General features: G+C 35.2%; 1 protein-coding gene across 20 annotated transcripts in view; it reads right to left on the bottom strand.

Annotated features, from left to right (window-relative positions):
* Clock (clock circadian regulator) overlaps window positions 1–17,882 on the bottom strand; it is a 105,444-nt gene that overhangs the window by 54,043 nt on the left and 33,519 nt on the right. For 13 of the 20 annotated variants that reach the window (XM_047565737.1, XM_047565723.1, XM_047565720.1 and 10 more), the window contains 4 exons: window positions 17,047–17,140; window positions 4,163–4,252; window positions 1,470–1,529; window positions 349–497 (listed from right to left, as the gene is read on the bottom strand). In XM_047565737.1, the coding sequence (XP_047421693.1) occupies window positions 349–497; window positions 1,470–1,529; window positions 4,163–4,209 (256 nt within the window). In that variant the 5' untranslated portion in view covers window positions 4,210–4,252; window positions 17,047–17,140. Of the gene's footprint in view, window positions 1–348; window positions 498–1,413; window positions 1,530–4,162; window positions 4,253–17,046; window positions 17,141–17,882 lie in introns of those variants that run through there. The other 7 variants (XM_047565729.1, XM_047565727.1, XM_047565735.1 and 4 more) reach the window with 2 other exon arrangements.

The following is a 17,882-nucleotide window of genomic DNA, read 5'->3' as shown; positions in this document are numbered from 1 at the left end:
CTCTTAAAATGAAAACAAAAAAAACAAAAAAAAAAAAAAAAAAAAAAAAACAAGAACCAATGAGGGAGAGGCCAGTCATGGCGGCGCATATCTATAATCCAAGCTACTCCAGAGGCTAAGCAGGAGGATTGCTAGTTTGAAGTTAGTCTGGGCAACTCTACAAGATCTCTTCTCAAAAAACAGTAACAACAACAACAACAAAACAACAAAAAACTCTTTGAAAAAAGCTGAGGGAGGATCCAATCTTACTTGTCTGTGCCAAGATTCTAACTCATTACACTTTAAGGGAGAGTCTTATTTAAAAAACAAAACAAAACAAAAAACCTGTTTTACAAATTAAAATTTTACCTTTATGTTTTCGTAAAAAATCAATGCTCTTCTGCAGAACAGTAGATTTGTCCATCTTTCTAGCATTACCGGGAAGCATGGATCCCAACTCTTTAATAAGAACATTAAATTGATCTCTTCGTTTCTTTTCAGATTTGTTTCTAGATACTCTGATGAGAAAAGAAATAAGCAGTTTTTTAAAAACAATCTATTACACAATTTAAACACTCAATCTGCATGCAACATAGCATGTATTTCTGTAAATATAAACAATAATAAATATTTCCTAGGTTACCAACAACATAGGTTAATTTATGCAACAATTTTTTATTGCTGTTTACCACTAAAGAAGCTTTGATATATCTAACATTTGACAAACATGTTTTGTATGAAAATACCAATAAGAAAACTGCAGTCACATTGCAAGTTTGAGTTGCTCTAATATTCCAAAGGATTGTAAACTTACAAAATTATAAATATTTAATGAGATATATTTTATGGAAGTACATGGAATATGTAAATATAAATTATTACAAACTACTGAATAGGAAAAAATTACCCACCTAATGTCAGTTTTAAACTATACACACAAGTCTAAAAATGAAACTTTCTCTAATCCCAGGCTTACCCACAATGGTGAGTAATCTATACTTCAAAGTTTCAGCCTCCAATATAAAGTTGTAAACATTTTGTATTTGTCTCTCCATTAGGATGTAAGCCCAAATTTTTCACCTAAACATTAAGATATGTCTAACAAACAGTAAGCATTCAAAATATATGTGCTTAATGAATAATTATTGTTATTCAATGCGAAGCAGCACCCAATAAACAAAAGCGTTCCTGAGACAAATAAACCCAATTATTTATAAACCAATTAATCATTTTATAAGTACTACAATTATCTGCTCTGTGAAATCAGATTTTCTTTCAGTTTTTAAGTAAAGCATGAATATTTTTCCAAAAGGTCAAAGGATAATTTCACTTAATTATAAACTGTACTGATGTTCTAAACTCTTCTCCTTTGCTAAATATGTGAATTCTCAAAGCAGATAACTTTTGGAAATCATTAATTTCCTATTTACTTACAATTACATTTATGTGTAATTCATTTATTTCCCATTTCACATCTCACATCAAACTACCTTTTTGCTTTGTCCTTGTCATCTTCTTCCACCAACCCATCAAAAATACTACTGTCATCTCTAAAAGAAAGACAAAAGTAGATAAAGTAAGAGCAGACTAAGTAACAGCAACATTAAAGTGACAGATGAATTCATTTGGTTATATCTTAGGATTTTTGTAAACTCAGAGGATTGCACAAATTCAAGCTCAACTACTAATCTATTTTCTAATAATGTTTAGCTATGTTTAATTTTTAAAGTTTTTTACATATATAAATTTTAGAAGTATTTATCTTAGCTCTACTATAGACATATAGCAACATGCTAAGCAGGAAATTAACCATTTTAAATACCTTGTTTCAAACTTTTAATGACCAGTGAAAACCTACAGAAAGTTCATTTGGCACTGTATAAATCATTCACTTGAAATTATTTTTATTAACTATAATAGCATAATTTAACATTTTTCAGACAGTCACTTCATAAAATCACAAATTATTCACAAACATCACAATATCTAACACATTAACAATACATTTTCACTCATGTACTGATCCATTTGACAAATATTTATTAGCACTCATGTGCTAGAGTCTATTTTGGATGTGGTTACAAAGCAGTGAATAAGACAAGTAGCTGCTCTCTTACAGCTTATTTTTTAGTAGAAATAAACATGATTTGTGATAAGGAAGGACCAGTCAGCTCCCTTTTAGGGAAAGATATGCTGAAGTGGAGAGCAGAGATCTAAGTGACAAGACAGAGTTAGCTATGGTAGGAACTGAGAGAAAAACATTCTAGAGCATTAAATCAAGCGCACTGGTGGCTAACTGCTTAAGCTAAGGAAAAATATTAAACCGTTTCCAGTGGCTTATGAGCTTTTATGTGGATTCTCTATTTACTACTTTAGCCACAGCTTTCTGGGACTTATAAAGGCTTGTAGCCCATGAAGGGCCAGTTGGATTCACTATTGAGGTCAGCAGTAAATCGTGTCTCAGGGAAGTCTGTGAATAGGCTTTGAGGATTCTATTTATGCCCGGAAGTTTATTAAAAATTCTGTAGCTATATGTATTACTCTGAGGAGAGAAACAATAACTTTCATAATATTCAGAGATATAAGGAACCCATATTAATAACAACTGCTTTATGTATCAACATACACGTATCATGCCTAAATGTCATATTTTCTAGAATGGGAAGAAGCCTAAGAGCAATATCATACTTAAACCCTTTGGGGCAGTGAAGAAATATCCTTTCTGAGGGAAGAGTTCCCAGAGATTCCATCTGCAACTATGGCAGGGTCCAAAGTTATAGTCATTGTGCAGGCAACTTCTCTAAGGAAATTCCTTGCCCCTCACGCCTTACATTCTGGTAGAACACAAATTTTCACTATTTAGTTCCCAGAAAGGGAAGAGGGCTACCTTCAGATGTTAACAGTCACTTTTGTGTGCAACTCTTGTGTGAAACTCTTAAAAGAGTCCTCCATGGGCAAATCACAGTGTGCAATATAATAAAGGCACGTAACTTTAGTGCCAGACACATCGACACGGGTTAAGATTCCAGTTCATAGCTTACTGGCTATGTGACCTCAAACAAGTTATTCAACCTCCCTGACCAACATCTATAAAACCTTATGAAATTATTGTGAGGTTAAATAAAATGATATATAAAAGTATTCTGTACATTAGCTGTTGAAGGGTAGGTATTTAAAAATATAACTCTATTTCATTAAGTTTAAGGCATTATTTAGCTATGAGATTCACCATTATTTTATGTATCCTAAAAAAAATTCTACCAATTAAATTATAAGTCAATCCTAAGATTCATCAAATGTTAGAAGTTAAAATGCTAAAAAAAAAAAAAAAAAAAAAAAAGCCTTAGAATCAAAGAAATAAGATTTGTCCTTTTCCAAGAGTGAAATTTAAAGATTACAATTCAACTAATTGAAAGAGACTCCCTTTGAAACTGAAAGCGCCAAACTGTTTTAACTTCTGAATTTCCTCATACTAAGAATAGAAGCTGAGGACCTGAACCCTGGACTGAATGGGCACGAGGGAACCAGGACAGTTGTTTCCTAGTTAAACCTACGTTATGTAGATTTATGTATATAACATAAGTATATTTTCTACCTTTTGTCACACTATGACTCCTCACCTATTATAAAAGTTTCCCTTTTACACAAGTTCCCAAAAATGGAAATCTGAGGAAGAAAAAGAGCTCTAATATCCTCAGAGCTGGCTTTGAATAAAATCTTTTCCCTTACCAACCTGTCTTCTGAGTTTTAGTGGAGCACGATAAAAGATATTCTCTCTCCCCAGTTTCATAATAATCCGATTACAGTTACCTCTGATCAGTCACAAATGCTAAGATGCTTGAAGGGATGGAGTTATTAGCACCAAAAGATGCTAGAATGTGCCAAGGAAACATGTGCAATTGTTACAATTTCCTTCAGAGCAGCTGTTGACCAAATTATTCAAAATTACAATTCAAGACCTATTTAAAACACAAGCCATATGCTGCTGACTTTGGCTCTTGTAAAATACTGATGTACCTTGCTTACTTTTATAACATGTTTGTCATGTTTGTTCAATATAGAAATTAAACATAATAACATTTAAACACAAAACTTCTATCAATGTGATACAGACCATTATTCCAACAGTGAATTTTAAAGTAGTCTTATATAATTCAAAACAAAGGAGTTTCTAAAAACATACCTGTCAACAATTGAGCTCATTTTACTACAGCTTACGGTAAACAACATAACATATTACGTTTTCGTCTTGTGGTAGACATTTGTACTTCTCCTTGGATGAAAAGAAAAATAACGATCATTAGTTTTCTAAAAAACTTCCTTCTACAAAGTTATCTTGAAAAATTCTGTATGTTATCATATATACTATATGCTATATATGTTAATTCACTAATGTGGATTAACTGGGCAGCAACCAGAGGCAGGTATGTTATGGTTGGAGGAGGTAGATTAATGGAGGTTTGTATTTTGTCCTTGGTGAGTGGAGCCTTCTCTCTGCTTCCTGGTTGCCATGTCTTGAGCTGCTTTGCTCCACCAGCCCCTTTGGCCATGATGTTCTGCCTCAGACCCAGAACTATGGATTTGCCTACGGACTGAAAGTCTGAAAATGTGAGCCAAAATACACTCTTCCTCTCTAAGCTGTTTTCTTCTGGTCTTTTGGTCACAGCAACAAAAACCTAATAAACAACTGGCAATAAAAATGTGTTGAAACCCTATTTTCTGCTAACCAGTAGGGCATGCTTTGGGTATAAAAGGATGAAAGACATAGTCTCTGTAAGCAAAACTTTGCAATGAACATAGAAAGATTAATAAGTAATCATATTAAGAAATATAATGAGGCAAATATTGGCAAATGGTATCCCTGGGAAGGGATTAATTGGGTATGCCCATGGAAATAAGAGAGCAAAGTCTGAGGAAATATTTTGAGGACAATAAGTCTCATCAGGAGTCAAGATTCTTGTTACTGAAAATATGTTCCAGATGCCAGCAGCATCAGCATCCTCTGAGAATTTGTTAAATGGCAAAATCTTGGGTTTAATCACAGTCATAATGAATCACAATCTACATGTTCACAATATCTCCTTATGATTTATATAACTATTTATGTTTGAGAAGTAAATTAATAGACTAAAAGACAGGAAGGGGTAACAGCTGAAAAAATTCTAAGTCAAAGGAATGGAAATTTGCAAAGTATAGGATTTCATGATGAGATAACTTACTTGAGAAACTCAAGAGATCTAGTTTCTTCTTCATAGAAAAACCAGGCATATTACAATTTAAAGTTTTAATTACTAGAGCATAAAGTGAAAAGAGGAGTTGGCAGAGGGGTGAAGGCAAATCAGTAGAGAAAAGCCTTATAAAAAAAGGGCCTCAAACCTTTTATACATAGATGTAATTAAAACTCACTGCTTTTAAACCAAATCACAAGTTTAAAATTTGTCTTTCTAAATTCTATGTAAACTTCCTGAAAATATAAGGCATATTTATCTTATGTCTATGGTCATGAATTAAATATTCAATAACCATTTTGATTCTATGAAACATACAGTTCTGAGGCATAAGAAATTCTACTTTAAATATAATCATCTTTATTTAAAAGTTAGAATTTGTAACTCCAACTAAACCAAAGAAATTTAAGGTACTATTAAGAATAGGAGATTCTAAAATATTCTGCTGATAGTTGACAGGAGTGGTAGGGATGTGAAGTTACAGGGATAATTCTACAGATTGGACTGTGCAGTGGCCCTCCACTTTTAAAAGTAATTACCAAAGACCAGTCTGTCACTGCTCTGGCTTAAGTCAATAGGATGTTACATTCCTTGAAAAACAACCTGTTATCCTCACAGCTATTCTCTGGATCAAGGCTATTCCCTGATCTGGCTATTCCCTGCTAAGGAGGAGGACACATTCCCCCTGAAAGGGAACTTTCTGTGACCTTTACACAGGCCAAAGATTCAAAGATTCAGGAAGACAAGATAATTAGAAGCAAAACTCAATTATCTGTAGAATCTGCAAAACATGTTCCAGTTAGAACTGGTCATCATGAGCCAAAGGGACCAGGAGTTGCCTTCAGATTTTAACATACCATTTTAATATCACTGTAATAGTAAAATCTACCCCACCCCCCACAGATTTTGCCTGGGTACCTGTGAGTAAAATCATGTCTAGCAGAGACTTAAAAATCTGATGTTACCCTACTGTCAATCAGGAGTTAAGAGGTGGAACCTAGGTGGGACTTTCTAGGAACTTCCATAAAACCCCAATTTAAAAAACTAAGGAACAAAGGGGTGAGTTGTTCCTGTCCTTTGAGACAACCCACCCTTTCCCTGAGGGCATCTTTCCTTTCTCCTCTATTAAACTTTGCTATACTTCTACTACATTTGGTGTCCTGCTTGAAATTTTCTCCTGTGGTAACACAAGAGTTGAATAACAGAATATGACCCTCTGGACCACTGCTGGTAACTCTGTCACTGTTTTCTAATGTACCTTCACAAGAAGAGAGAATAATGCTTGATAAATGACACTGCACTGCCTGCAACAGTTATGCTGCAGAAGTGGCACTGTGAAGGGCTAAGAATTCTCAAAAGAAAATGGAGGACTCAGAAGAAAGAATAAAAAGAACTAATACATTATAAAATACTATGATTTTAAGTGTCTGGGTTAACATGAGCAAATGGAACATATAATTACAGAAATTTAGAGCTGGAAGAGAATTTAATGATCACTTAAGTACACCCCTCTGATCCAAGAGAAGAAATACTTATCATGGTAATGACAGAGGCTGGCTCTATCACTAGACAAAAAGAACAGGGCAAAGGCAACAGTTACCTTTTAAAAGGCCAGATCTGAGCCTTACAAAACACCTAGTAAGCCATCAGGATGCCTGTTTAATTTATCAAAAGGTAGGAAGATCAAGATGGTAGATTAGAGGAAAGCTAAAATTCCAGTTACTCCATGGTTGAGATTCACGCAGCAGGATTACTGCTTCTCAGTGAGTGCTGTAAAGCTATTGGGGCACTACAATTTAAGAGGGTAGAGACTGCCGCTGAGCCAACAAATGCTGTCCCTTTCTCCACTCACAAACTACCATGCTCAAACTTTGTGATATTTTGATACAACCAATTGAAGTAACAAAACTCCAAACTAATGACCATGCCCCAAGTAAGAACGACTAGGGAATGGCTCTCAGGTTCCACTCATGGAAATCCACTCCTACAATAAAAAGAGAATCAAAACGAAGACTGTGGGCCAGGTGCAGTAGCGCAGGCCTATAATCCCAGCAGTTTGGGAGGCTGAGCCAGGAGGTTCACAAGTTCAAAGCCAGCCTCAACAACTTAGCGAGACCTTGTCCCAAAATATAAAATAAAAAGGGCTGGGGGTGTGGCTTAGTGGCAAAGCACCCCTGGGTTTAATCCCTGGTACTCCCCACTAAAAAAAGAAAAAAAAAAAAAAAAAAAAAAAAAAGACTGTGATTGTGGACACCACACCTACAAGGGGGACTCAAATCTAGACCTCTCCCACACCCTTTAAGAATGTCTAGAGTACTACAAAGAAAGTAGAATTTCCAAGCTCTAACACAATGTACACTGTATCAAAATATGCTAATCATCACCAAAGAACTAGCAGGGAAACTATATTGCAAAACTCACTTGGAAATATACTGAAAAACTCACAACTTGATATTCCAAAACACAGAGGCAAGAGAAGGCTGGGCCCTAAGGAGGACTACACATCAGGATGAAAGGGAAATGGATAAAACCCAACAAAGAAATACAAGAAATAAGAAAAAATATGGTAACATGATGCTTACTTTAGTACATAATTCATTAGCAATTGACTCTAAAGATATTGAAGTGGATGAAATACCACAGAAAGAATTCAAAATAGTGACTCTAAAACTGATTGACAAATTCCAAGAGAATACAGAAAAACAACTGAATGAATTCAGGAAGTCAGTACAGGATAAGAATGAGAAATTCAATAAGGAGAAAGAAATACTAAAAAAGAACCAAACAAATCTTGAAAATGAAAGACGCAGTAAATCAAATAACACATTCAACTGAAAGTCTCTCTAAAAGTAAAGCAGGAATCAGAACCAGACCTTAAATTGTACTACAGAGCTACAGTAATAAAAACAGCATGGTGTTGGCAACCAAACAGGCACTAAGACCAATGGAATAGAAGAGAAGACACAGAGACAAAACCACATAAATATAGCTATGTCATACTCACAAAGGTACCAAAAAAATACTTAGAAAAAAGATAGCACATGCAACTAGTGGTGCTGGGAAAACTGGAAATCCATATGTAGTAGAATGAAATTTAACCCCTAATTCTCACCCTGCACAAAACTCAACTCAAAGTGCATCAAAGACCTAGATGTTAGAGCAGAATTCCTGCATCTACTAGAAGAAAATGTAGGCCCAACACTCCAACATGTCAGCTTAGGGACTCACTTCCTCAACAAGACTACTACAAATCAATAAATGGAATGATATCAAACTAAAAAGCTTCTTCATAGCAAAGGAAACAAAGCAATCAAGAGCGTGAAGTGAGCACCTACAGAACGGGAGAAACTCTTTGCAACCTGCACCTCAGATAAGGTGTCAATTTCCAGGACACACAAAGAACTCAAAAAACTCAACACCAAAAAAAACAAATAGCCCAATCAATATATGGGAAAAGGAACTAAATGGACACTTCTCAAAAGAACAAATGTGAACAATCAACAAATACATGAAAAAATGTTCAATATCTCTAACAATTAGAGAAATGCAAATTAAAACCACACTAAGATTTCACCTCACTATAGCCAGAGTGGTAATTATCAAGATTAAATGCTGGCGAGGATGTGGGAGGAAAGGTTCACTCATACATTGATGGTGGGAATGAAAATTGGTGTAACCACTCTTGAAAGTTTTTTGGAGATTCCTCAAAAAACTAGGAATGGAACCAGCATTTGATGCAATTATCCCACTCCACATTCTATACCCAGGACTTAAAATCAGCATAGTACAGTGATGCTGCCATATCAATGTTTATAGCAGCTCAATTCACAATAGCTAAGCTATGGAGCCAACCTAGGTGTCCTTCAACAGATGAATGGACAAAGAAAATGTGGCATATATACACAATGGAGTATTACTCAGTTATTAAGAAGAATGACTTTATGACATTGCCGGTAAATGGATGGATCTGGAGACTATCATGGTAAGTGAAATAAACCAATCCCACAAAACCAAAAGTCAAATGTTTTCTCTGATAAATGGAAGCTAACCCACAATAAAGGGGGGGGGGCAGCATTTATGTGGATTAGACGAAGGGGAATGAGAGAAGAGAAGGGGTAGAGGAACAGGAAAGACAGTGAAATTAATATGACATAACTTTCCTATGTACATATATGAATACACCACAGTGAATCTCAGCATAGTGTACATCCACAAGAATGGGATACTAATTAGAAAAAGATATACCCGTGCTTGTATAATTATATCAAAATGGATTCTACTGTCATGTACAACTATTAAAAAGAACCAATAAAATAAAATAAATAAATAAAAAATAAAGGGACAAACATCTCAAAAAAAAAAAAGAAAGAAAGAAAAAGAAAACCTAACAGAGTAGACCACACTGAAGACAAAATTTCACAGCTGAAAGACAAAGCCATCACCAGAATATAAAAGAACTCTGGAACCTTAAGAGACTAAATTAAAGAGGGTTGTGAGATGTAAGCTATTAGCATAGATTATCTCTTTAGAGAAATAACAGAAAATTTCTATATCTTGAGTACGGCAGTTATCAAGAATATAAACAATAATAAATGCTGGAGTGGATGTACAGAAAAAGAAACACTTTTACATTGTTGGCAGGACTGTAAATCAGTATGGCATGCAACTGTGGAAATCAGTATGAAGGATCTCCAAAAGAATAGTAATGCAACCACCATATGACCCAGTTATACCACTCTCTGGTACATATCCAAAAGAACTACAGGCAGCACACAATAGCAACACATGTACACCCATGGTTAAAGCAGTACAATTCACAACAGTTAAACTATGGAACCAGCTTAAGTGTCCATGAAAAGATCAATGAATAAAGTACATATGGTATATATACACAATGGAGTTTTCTTCAGCTGTAAGGAAGAACGGAATTACGTCATTTGTAGGAAAACGGAGGGAACCTGAAAACATTATCTTAAACAAAATAAACCAGGGGTAATGATGGCATATGTCTCTCATAAACACTATTTTTAAAATTAACTTAAAAAACATTCATCAAATGGAGACATTAGCAACTAGGAAACTGAACAGCTCAAATCTGGCAAATACAGAAGCAGATTTTTAAATTCAGCATGCAACTTTACACATAATTACAGAAAACCTCAGTGTCTGTCAGTTCCTCTTTGGAACAGAAGCCTGACACATAAAACAACACATCCTGTATTAAAAATAAACTCTGCAGTTTATTATTAATGACATGATACTACTTGTCTTCTTGAATCCTATGTTGTTACATCTGAAGACTTTTCAGTCCTAAAGCACTAATTTCTCCCTTTGTATTTATTCTGATCAACATATTAACATATCTTAGTATATCTTATCTTAAAACTACACTAAACAAACAAAACGAAACAACATTATCAACCCCTTTTATCTACTATCTCACTTATTTTGCTCCCTTTCCCAGGAAAACTACTCATACACATGCACACCTCCCCAACTTTCCAAATCATAATTTTGATTAATTGGTTGTTTTGGAATTAACATTATGACAACTCTTGTAAATGCAATTTACAGCATAGCCATATAGTCATACTGTATTTACTTTCCCCTTCTATAGTTTGTGTTGTTTTATTGTTTAACTAGCTTTGTGCATACTTATTACCAGTTTAGTCACAAATTTTACCCTGATTCTACTCTCTATAGCCTCAAACACATTATATTCTAACAATCTTACCTTCTCACAACTCTTTCTCATGGAACCTTCTACTCCATTCACACTAGGACTAGGTGTTATCTACTTCACCTGTAGATCAGCTGTCATCTTGGCATCACTAGTAAGCATCATCCTGGTAATTCCCTAGGTCTCTAGTTAAGGTGCATGCCCTGTTTCTTGTAACTCATGCCTTCACCTTTTAAGTTTATTTTTTATTTTTGTTGAGTAACTCCTTTAATAATGACCTGAAAAAGGGGGCACGGCAGTAAATTTTTTAAGACCTTACAAGTTTGAAGCTGTCAATAGTGCATCTGTAATCAAGAGTTCTGTTAGACCTGTAATCCCAGTGGCTCTAGGAAGCTGAGGCAGGAGATCACAAGTTCAAGGCCAACCCTCAGCAAATTATCGAGGCACTAAGCAAGTAAGAAAGACCCATCTTAAAATAAAAAAGAATGGGGATGTAGCTCAGTGGGAAAGCATCCCTGGATTCAATCCCCAGTACTCCCTATCCACCAAAAAAGAGTTTAGCTGGATACTACATACTGGGTTAAGAAATAATTTTTCCTTCAGCATTTTGAAGATTCCAGTATGGTGTCAAGAAGTCTAAAGTCATTCTGAGAACTAATTCTTTATGTGACCTATTAGTTCTTTCACAGGGAAGCCACCCTGTGTTCTAAAATTTAATAGTATGTGTCCCATTTTGAATTTATTTTTATATTTCAATAGGTACTTTATAATGGGAAATTCCTCTTGTTTTGGAGTTTTCTTGAACCATTTTCTATTCTTTGCTTTTCCCCTTAATTTCCTCTATTCTGTCATTCTGGAAATCCTATTATTTGAATGTTGGAGATCCTAGATAGTTATTCTAATTTTATCACCTTTTCTCTCCCACTTTTAACTCTTTTTCTCTTTGCTTCAGCATACCAGTTTCATTTCTCAGTCATTCAACTAAGTTTTTTTTAAATTTCTAATTTGTTTCTATTTCATGTTTCCTAGAATCTACTCCTACCTTTCTGAAATTATTAAATAATAGGTTTGTTTCTCTTAATTTCTACTTTCCTATCTGGTCTCCATTTCCCCCAACTTGGTATTCTCTCTTTTGGTTTGACCTTTGTCTCTCACTTAAGAGGTTTTCCTCAGATATCCAGTGAACTCTGGCCACAGGCTTGAAATTGGGGGAGAGAGCACCAGAAAGATCATGACAAATTCTTTGTCTTAGGGATTACTGACTATGAACTTCACTTCAGAGATAGAAGTGGGAATACTTCTTTGGGGGAATTCTCAATGTAATAATCTGCAGATCTTTTCTCTCAGGCCAGTTACAATGCACAGAAAAGAATCTTCTCCACTCTTGCCTGAAGGGTATAAAAACCTAGTAGCCTGGGTTCTTAAATTCCCTATTTTCAAAATGTTATCCCCATTCTCAGCTATTTTTGTTACTTATTTTTATCCTTGCTGGAGCATAAATCTCCATACTTCTGCTAAAACACAGAAGGGGCACTTGTCTGTTTCAAAAATAGGAAAAAGAGCTATGGAATACAATGGCCTGTTAAAAAGATTCACGACCAATCACTTTGTTTTAGTACTACCCTCACTCTTCTTTCCAGAACACTGTTTTCAATTCACAAAAAGTTTTGAGGTTCTATTCTGCCAGGAAGTTCCTTTCTCAGCTTTCCCACAGTGGCTTAGGACTTCAAGTTCTGCAGGAAAATAACTACACTTCCTTTTGCTTTTCAGGTTTTGACATTTTGTTGCCATTGTTTCCTCTCCTATTCTCCTTATCCTTGAGACTGAATTATTTGGAAAATCCTTGTACCTTATTTACCTTGAAAGAAGTTTTCAAAAATAGGTGAAATTGGGCTAGCGATATAGCTCAGTTGGTAGAGTGCTTGCCTTGCAAGCACAAAAGCCCTGGGTTCGATACCCAGCACCAAAAATAAATAAATTAGACATATTGTCTGCCATCTCAAATCGAAGTTCCTCAACTTCTCGCTCCTCATTACACTTTCATTCCTACCACGCTGCTGAGATTGCTCACTCTTAATCACAAACATTCATTCCAAACATCTTTCCTCATAGAAATAGAGAAAGCAATTATGAAATGCATTTGGAAAAATAAGAGACTTAGAATAGTCAGAGCAAACCTTGGCAAGAAAAGTGAAGCAGGAGGCACTGCAATACTAGACCTTAAATTGTACTACAAAGCTATAGTAAAAAAAAAAAAAAAAAAAAAAAAAAAAAAAAAAAAAAAATGGCATTGTAATGGCACCAAAAGAGAGAGGTAGACCAATGGTTCAGAATAGAAGACACAGAGACAAACCCACATAAGTACAGTTACCTCATACTAGACAAAGGTGCCAAAAACATATAATGGAGAAAAGATAGACTACTTAACAAATGGTGTTGGGAAAACTGGAAATTCATATGCAGCAAAATGAAATTTAACCCCTATCTCTCACCTGCACAAAAATCAACTCAAAGACCAGGAGATCCTGCACCTTCTATTAGGCAACAGAAGAAAAAGTAGGCCCAGATTTTCATCATGTTGCCTTAGGACCTGACTTCCTTAACAAGACTTTTAAAGTGCAAGAAATAAAATCTAGAATCAATAAGTGGGATGTATTCAAACTAAAAAGCTTCTTCTCAGCAAAGGAAACAATCAATAATGTGAAGAGAGAGCCTATAGAGTGGGAGAAAATCTTTACCAGACACACATCAGATATAGCACAAATCTCTAGGATATATAAAGAACTCAAAAAACTCAACACCAAAAACAAACAAACAAACAAACCCAATCAATAAATGGGCTAAGGAACTAAACAGACACTTCACAGAAGAGGATATAAATGGGCTAAGGAACTAAACAGACACTTTACAGAAGAGGATATTGTATATCCTCTGTTTTACAGTGCCACACGTGCACTGTTCCTTAAGCATCTCACAGTCACTGTAGTTCCCACTGCCAGTAAAGTTCTTATCTCAGATCTGCACATGCTATCTTCTTGTTATTGTATATCCTCTTTATATTTTACAAATATATAAAATATATGTATATATTTTACAAATATATAAAAAAATGTTCAATATGTCTAGGAATTAGAGAAAGGCAAATCAAAACTACTCTAAGATTTCATCTCACTCCAGTCGGAATGGCAATTATCAAGGGTTGGCAAGGATGTGGGGGAAAAGGTACACTCACACATTGCTGGTGGGACTGCAAACTGGTGCAACCAATTTCTACGGAGATTCCTTAGAAAACTTGGGATGGATCCACCAGTTGACCCAGCTATCCCACGCCATGGTCTATGCTCAAAGGACTTAAAAATCAGTGTACTACAGTGATTGCTGCCACATCAAAGTTTATAGCAGTTCAATTCACAGTAGCTAAACTGTGGAACCAACCTAGATGCCATTCAATAGATGAATGTATAAAGAAACTGTGGTATATATACGCAATGGAATATTACTCAGTCTTAAAGGAGAATAAAATTATGGCATTTGCAGATAAATGGATGGAGTTGGACAATATCATGCTAAGCAAAATAAGCCAATCCCAAAAGACCAAAGCCAAATGTTTTCTCTGATATGTGGATGCTGATTCATAATGGGGTAGGGGGGGTGAGGGGACAATGGAGGAACTTCAGATTGGGCAGAGGGAAATAGGGGAGGGAAGGAGGTATGGGGATGGGAAAGATGGTAGAATAAGACAGACATTATTACCCTAGGTACATGTAAGAATGGTATGACTGTGCATCGTGTATAACCGGAGAAATGAAAAGTTGTGCTCCATTCTTATACAATGAACCAAAACACATTCTGCTGTCATGTATAACTAATTAGAACAATTTTTTAAAAAGTCAACGAAAAAAAAGAAAGACATTCATATTGTCAAATTAATAGCTGTTTTACTGTACTACTTGACCTCTTGGTAGATGTGATTTAGTAAATATTTTATTTTCTTGGTTTCTGGGACAAAACATTTTCCTGCTTTCCCATTCACTTTACTGGTTGATCCTTCTCCTACAATTAATATTGGCATAAACCAGGGTTAAATCTTTCTCAATCTATATATACTTTCTAGATAATTTAATCTAGTCATTTGATTTTGAGTACTTCTATATGCAAATGATTTCCAAATCCATGATCTTAGACCAGATTTTCAACTGCAAAATCACATACACACACTGTTCTGAAACGTCTACAGAAATGTCAAGGCATTCAAAAACATCATATAGCCAAATCAGAAATTTTGACTCTCTGCTGTAAATCTGCTTCTCTCCCAATTTTCTTTTCCATCTTGATCTCCATTTATTCTCCCCATGACTTAACTACACTGCAGCCACACGTGCACTGTTCCTTAAGCATCTCACAGTCACTGTAGTTCCCACTGCCAGTAAAGTTCTTATCTCAGATCTGCACATGCTACCTTCTTGTTATTCCGATCTCTACTAAAACAACTCCTTTCAGTAAGTCCTTCTCTGACTACCTAAAGGAAGTAGTCATCAGTTTCTACATTATTCATTTTAATTATCCCCACAGTACTAATCATAATTTCGTGTTTATATTTGTCTATCTCTAGAAAGCAATCTTCATGAAAGCAGAGATGGCTTCTGGGGTATTCACCATTGTATTTCCATTATTTAAAATAATATCTGAATACAAGTAACAATGGATGCTGGCAAGGATGTGGGGGAAAAGGTTCACTCATACACTGGTGGTGGGAATGAAAATTGGTGCAACTACTCTGGAAAGTTTTTTGGAGATTCCTCAAAAAACTTGGAATGAAACCACCATTTGATGCAGTTATCCCATTCCTCAGTATATATCCAAAGGACTTTAAATCAGCATACCTCAGTGTCACAGCCACATCAATGTTTATAGCAGCTCAATTCCCAATAGCTAAACTATGGAACCAACCTAAGTATCCTTCAACAGATGACTGGATAAAGAAAATGTGATGTATATATATATATATATATACAATGGAATATTACTCAGCCAAAGAGAAGAGAGAAATTGTGGCATCCAGTAAATGGATGGATCTGGAGAACATGATGCGAAGTGAAATAAGCCAATCCCAAAACACCAAAGGCCAAATGTTCTCTCACTGATGTGTGGATGTTAAACACACAATAAGGGGCAAGAGGGAAGAATAGAAGTTCATTGGATTAGACAAAGGGGAATGAAGGGAAGGGAGGGGGAATAGGAAAGATAGTAGAATGAATCAGACTTAACTTTCTTATGTTCATATGTGAATACACAACCAGTATAACTCCACATCATGTACAACCACAAGAATGGGATAGTGATTAGAATAAGCTATACATCATGTTATGGTTTGGATGTAAGGTATCCCCCAAAGCTCATGTGTGAGACAATGCAAGAAGGTTAAGAGGAGAAATGACTGGGCTGTAAGCGCTTTAATCCAATCAGTGAATTAATCCTGACTGGATTAACTGGTGGTTGAAGGCAGATAGAGTGAGGTGGGGCACTAGGGACACAGCTTTGGGGTATATATTTTTATTTGGCAAGTAGAGATCTCACTTTGCTTCCTGAACAACATGTGTGCTGCTTCCCTCCGCCTCACTCTTCTGCCATGAAGTTCAGCCTTACCTCAAGTCCCAAGGAATAGCCAGCCTCCTATGAACTGAGACCTCTGAAACCATGAGGCCTCAAATAAATTTTTCTTCCTCTACAATTGTTCTGGTCGGCTTTTTAATCACAGCAGCAAACAAGCTGACTAAAACACTTCATGTATGTATAATGTGTCAAAATATACTCTACTGTCATGTATTTTCTTCTTCTTCTTCTTTTTTTTTTTTTTTTTTTTGTGGTGCTGGGGATCGAACCTAGGGCCTTGTGCTTGCCTTGCACAAGACTGAGCTACCGATTGAGCTATCTCCCCAGCCCGTCATATATTTCTAAAAAGAACAAATAAAAATAAATAATATCTGAACACAGCTACTGCACAATAAATGTTTTTGATAAATTAATATAAAAGGACAAATTTTTAAATAAAAACTTCCTCAAAATAGTGTGCCAAGATATTCATGGGTTCTTTTATTATATTTTTTTTCCTGGAAAAATGTCATTTGGTGGTGCATTATAAGATGCACCTTCCTTTACCTTTTGTACTTTGGGGATCTTTTGAACTGATTCTTCAGAAAACTATAAGAGTTCAAGGATTTCTTCTATATGACCAACCATCAGTCTCAAAATTCTGTTTAAACAAGAAAAAAAGGTCAGATTTTTCCAAATTATATACTGTTATGAAAAGGGTTTTCAATAGTTTTAAATATAACAAAATTAAAACTATTACAAAAATGCACAAAATTTTTCAAATTCTACAAATTGTTTCTAAAAGGAAAAAAAACTTTAAAAGCATGAGTAAATACATCATTTTAAATTCTGGAATAGAAGTTAAAAGACAAAAGTATGAAACTTAACTAATTACAAAATTTTGTTAAAGAATAGACAATATAAATGGACACAATCTGTGACATCCATAACATAAAATACGGTGAAGACTAAAAGAGTTTTTGTGTGCAATTGAAGTTATCAGCTTAAGACAGACTGTTATGTTTTTAAAAGTCCCATGATAACCATAAATACATATTTATAGTATACACAAAAGATAAGAATGAAAATATAACAATACCAAAAAGAATCAACAAAATACAAAGGAAGACAGCAATAAAGGAAAAGAGGGACAACACTGTCCCTATCAGTAATAAGCTCTTCCCTATCAGTAACCACTTTAGATTTGACACACACAGACTGAAAGAGAAAGGATGAAAAGAGATATTCCAGTCAAATGGAAACCAAAAGAGAGCATAAACAACTTAAATAACACAAAACAGACTTCGGTCAAAAGCTTTCACAGCACACATATTACATGACAAGGAAATTCATTAGGGTGGACACAGTGACAAACTCCAGTACCAGCTACTTGAGAGGCTCAG

This window comes from Sciurus carolinensis, chromosome 10 (genome assembly GCF_902686445.1).
Source record: "Sciurus carolinensis chromosome 10, mSciCar1.2, whole genome shotgun sequence".
Classification (NCBI taxonomy): Eukaryota; Metazoa; Chordata; class Mammalia; order Rodentia; family Sciuridae; genus Sciurus; species Sciurus carolinensis.
Note: the sequence above shows the minus strand (reverse complement) of the source record. Positions and strands in the feature narration are given on the sequence as shown.